Source organism: Gavialis gangeticus, unplaced genomic scaffold (genome assembly GCF_001723915.1).
Source record: "Gavialis gangeticus isolate Ggan-Ray unplaced genomic scaffold, GavGan_comp1, whole genome shotgun sequence".
In the NCBI taxonomy this organism is placed as follows: Eukaryota; Metazoa; Chordata; order Crocodylia; family Gavialidae; genus Gavialis; species Gavialis gangeticus.
The window spans coordinates 146,911,184-146,914,546 of NW_017729032.1; the positions used below are offsets into that span (position 1 = coordinate 146,911,184).

The 3,363-nt window shown below is 36.3% G+C and overlaps 1 protein-coding gene across 1 annotated transcript in view; it reads left to right on the forward strand.

The window, feature by feature from the left end:
* The window catches only part of TGFBRAP1 (transforming growth factor beta receptor associated protein 1), a 38,168-nt gene extending 35,064 nt beyond the window's left edge, over positions 1 to 3,104 (forward strand). Inside the window, exon 11 of the mRNA XM_019524839.1 lies at positions 1,146 to 3,104. Coding sequence (XP_019380384.1) covers positions 1,146 to 1,337 — 192 coding nt within the window. The 3' untranslated portion in view covers positions 1,338 to 3,104. The remainder of the gene's footprint in view (positions 1 to 1,145) is intronic.
* The last annotated feature ends 259 nt before the right edge of the window (positions 3,105 to 3,363 follow it).

Consider the following 3,363-nt stretch of genomic DNA (forward strand, 5'->3'; position numbering starts at 1 on the left):
TTGTTTTCTTTGATTAAACTGGAACACGTAGTTTTCCTTTACCTACAAAAGTTGTGTATTTTTGCTCCTGAAGGAAAAATCCTTTCTTTATATTTCCTAATATCTCTTCCTCCGTGTGGCTCTTCCTTTCTCAAATGTTTGATCTTTTTATGCAGTGCTTAAATTGTGAACATACCGTAGTAAAAGCCCTCTGCCATTTTCCCTTTTAAAAGGAGGTGGCAGCAGTCTGGTGTTGAGTAATAGCTTGGGTATATTGTTTGTTACAAATGAAAATCAGTGGAATTTTGTGGAGGCTTGGGTGAAGCTTGCTAGTCAAAAACTGAGGATCACGTAATGAGAATTTTGCTGTGATCAGGACTGAGATGTATTTGACAGTTGGATAGAGAAGTTTTGTATTGCATTTGCCTGTACAGCTCTCTACTCAGTCCCACTGCATTTACTTCTCTAACCACTGTGTTTACTAAGAAAGCTTCCAGTCTACATTACTTAAATCTCCAAATAGGCCCATAAGTCCCATTTAATTGAGGGAGCTGACATACTTGATGTTTGGTATCTGCCTCAGGTAAGAATCCATGGGCTAATCTGTTCTTCTTGGGCATGCACCTGGTATGTACTTGAAAAGGTGTATATACATTTCCACAAGTTGCATGGAATATATACAAAGTGTTATTTTTAAAAAAGATTCAGGGATTTGGGTGTGGTGGGGAGTGATCTCTTACTGGATCAACTAAAATAAAGTTGGAAAAGGTTTTGAATACGAGACATGGTGATGACGAAAACTTTATCCCAACCATACAGCATGTTTGATTAAAAAATAAATAAATAAAAGATCACCCCCCAAAAAATCCTTGCCCCTCACAATTCCTGGACCATCGCAGCTACAACATCTAAAGATGATGGTGTTAGACCAAAGAAACATTTATTTAGGAGGGAAAAGTTGTAGCAAGTAGATGTAAATATGGAAACTAGTTCAAGTTAAAAACACTAGGTAATCCTAAGCAAGGAGCTAGATCTGTCTACTTAACAGTTGAAATAATGTAAATATAAACAGGTTTTGTAATGGGTATGATGGCTGTCCTTTTGTAGCCACTTCCCCTTTCTGTTGCAATGACACTGGATTCATGTTTGTTTCTCTTGTTTTGTAGGCTAAACTAAAAGGAAGATCTATTATTCTCTCTGACAAGAAGCTCTGCCAGGTGTGCCAAAGTCCTTTCTGTGAGCCTGCCTTTGTGAGATACCCAAATGGTGGTATGGTTCACACCCACTGTGCTGCAACCAAGAGACTTGTAAACCCTAACATGACCCATCGTTTTTCCAGCCCCAGCAGTCAGACTTGAAAAATGTTTCAGGTTTCATTAGTTTCCATTACTTAGTCTGTGGAAAACCTGCTGAATAAAGAACAAAGTGCAGCTACTTTAGGTATAAGTCAAATGAACAAATTGCTGTAGGGCTAATGGGAAGACTTCAATAAATGTGAAATATGGCCACCGAACTGCTGATTCTATGAATGTAGACAGCAAAGAAAATTAGCTATCAGAAATGGAGATGTGCAAGAAGGGTTCCCCTCTGTATAGTAATAAACACACTTAAATGAGCCTTTTCTTCATAATAAGGATGAATATGGGAGGGGGGAGGGGGAGATATTTCATTCTTAAAGAGACTTAAATTTGCACTGAATGTAATGTTCATAAATCTGATGTGAAGGGGGCTCTTTGACCCAGGAGTTGGAACATCTGTCTCTGAAATGCTACCTGAAGAGACTGACATGACACAGCTTAACCCCAAGAAAATGCATATCTGTTTTGCAGGCTGCATTATGTCCTCATCAGAGCTGAACTCCTGTTCCACAGCACTGGATTATGAACTTGTTCTATGCTCTACAAATTTGTTGGCTTTTGATGCACTTTTGTCTATCCCCTTTCTCTGTTGTACAGCTCTCATCAAACAGATTTTAAGCACCGTCCTGTTAGTTTCTACTTTTGTTGCATTTAATGTAATAAACTCAGTGGAAACTGATAGCTTCTATCATATAACTGTGTTTGAAAAGAATAGAAACAAAACGGTCGGATATAGTTTGGTCAGACTGTAGTCACTTTGTGGGGGGAAGAGGTTTTAATAACTTTAATACTAGAATTATTTATTAATATACAACAATACTGTACATACAGTTTAATAAATCAGTGAATTTTATTTGGAGGATAAACATGTAACCAAATAATCCAGTGATATGAGGTTACGTTATGTCAGCTGCAACATAACCTTAGATTGCAGAGACTTCATTGGCACACTGAGTAAGATTCAGTGTGTGTGAATGTATTTATGTGAACAAGATTATAGATCATGGAAAAAGGTGGAGAGACTGTGAAGAAGTCAATAATAGCACATTAAGGTGCTAATGGATTTGGTGTCACTGAGTGAATGGGCTTATAAATAAGTGTTCTCTGACACTTTACAAAATAACTAATTTACTGACCCCATAAATACTAGTCAAAACTTAATGACTTTATAAGCAGCTTGAGAGTTTGGAAGAGGCAACTTTTACACAAGATGATTAGATATAAATATATTTCTAAAACTTTAAGCCAAAGAAACCAAAAGTATTGCCCTTAATTACACAAAACTGTAATAAATGACAGAATCTTGAACAATACAGGCTGAAAGTGTTGGTATGACTAGGTTGATTCAGAATCAGAGTGAGATTTTCAGCACAAATACTATTTCTGCACAACATTTTGTATATACAAAAATCTCAAACTGTATAGACTTTTATAATGTCTGAAATCTGATCATAGACTGGGTGCAGAAGGATAAATTCTCAACCTTCCTGTCTTTTTAAAAAAATGTTCTTCAGTTGTTGGGCTCCACTGGGGGATGATGCAACTTCTTTTTATCTTCAAGCAAAGGTTCTTTGGGTCTGTCTTAAGCTTCTTCCTGATCAAGATCAGAAAATGTAGCAGTTAGTTTTCTGGCTTGGATTCTTAGCCTGCATACCTCTGTAAGGGTTTTCTGTAGTGCTTCTGCTGGATTGGATTGTTCCTGAAGCATGTAGGCTAAACTAATTCAGTCTGTGATATCTTCACAAAAATAAAAGGATTTAAGCATTTCTTCTTTTTTTTGTGTCAATTTCAAGAATTCTTACATGAAGTCTTCAGATACTACTTCCCAGCAGGTCCATTTTATTTTTTTTATTTTTTGCCTGATCCTGTATTGGCTCTGCTTTACATCTGGTTAATGTTGGTCCCTTAATTTTTTGTACTCATTCTGTAACTACACTTCTTGAATTGTATCAAATTCATCATGTTTGATATACAAAATAATTGAGGATGAAATGGAGAATGTGTAAAAAAAAAAAAAAAAAAAAAA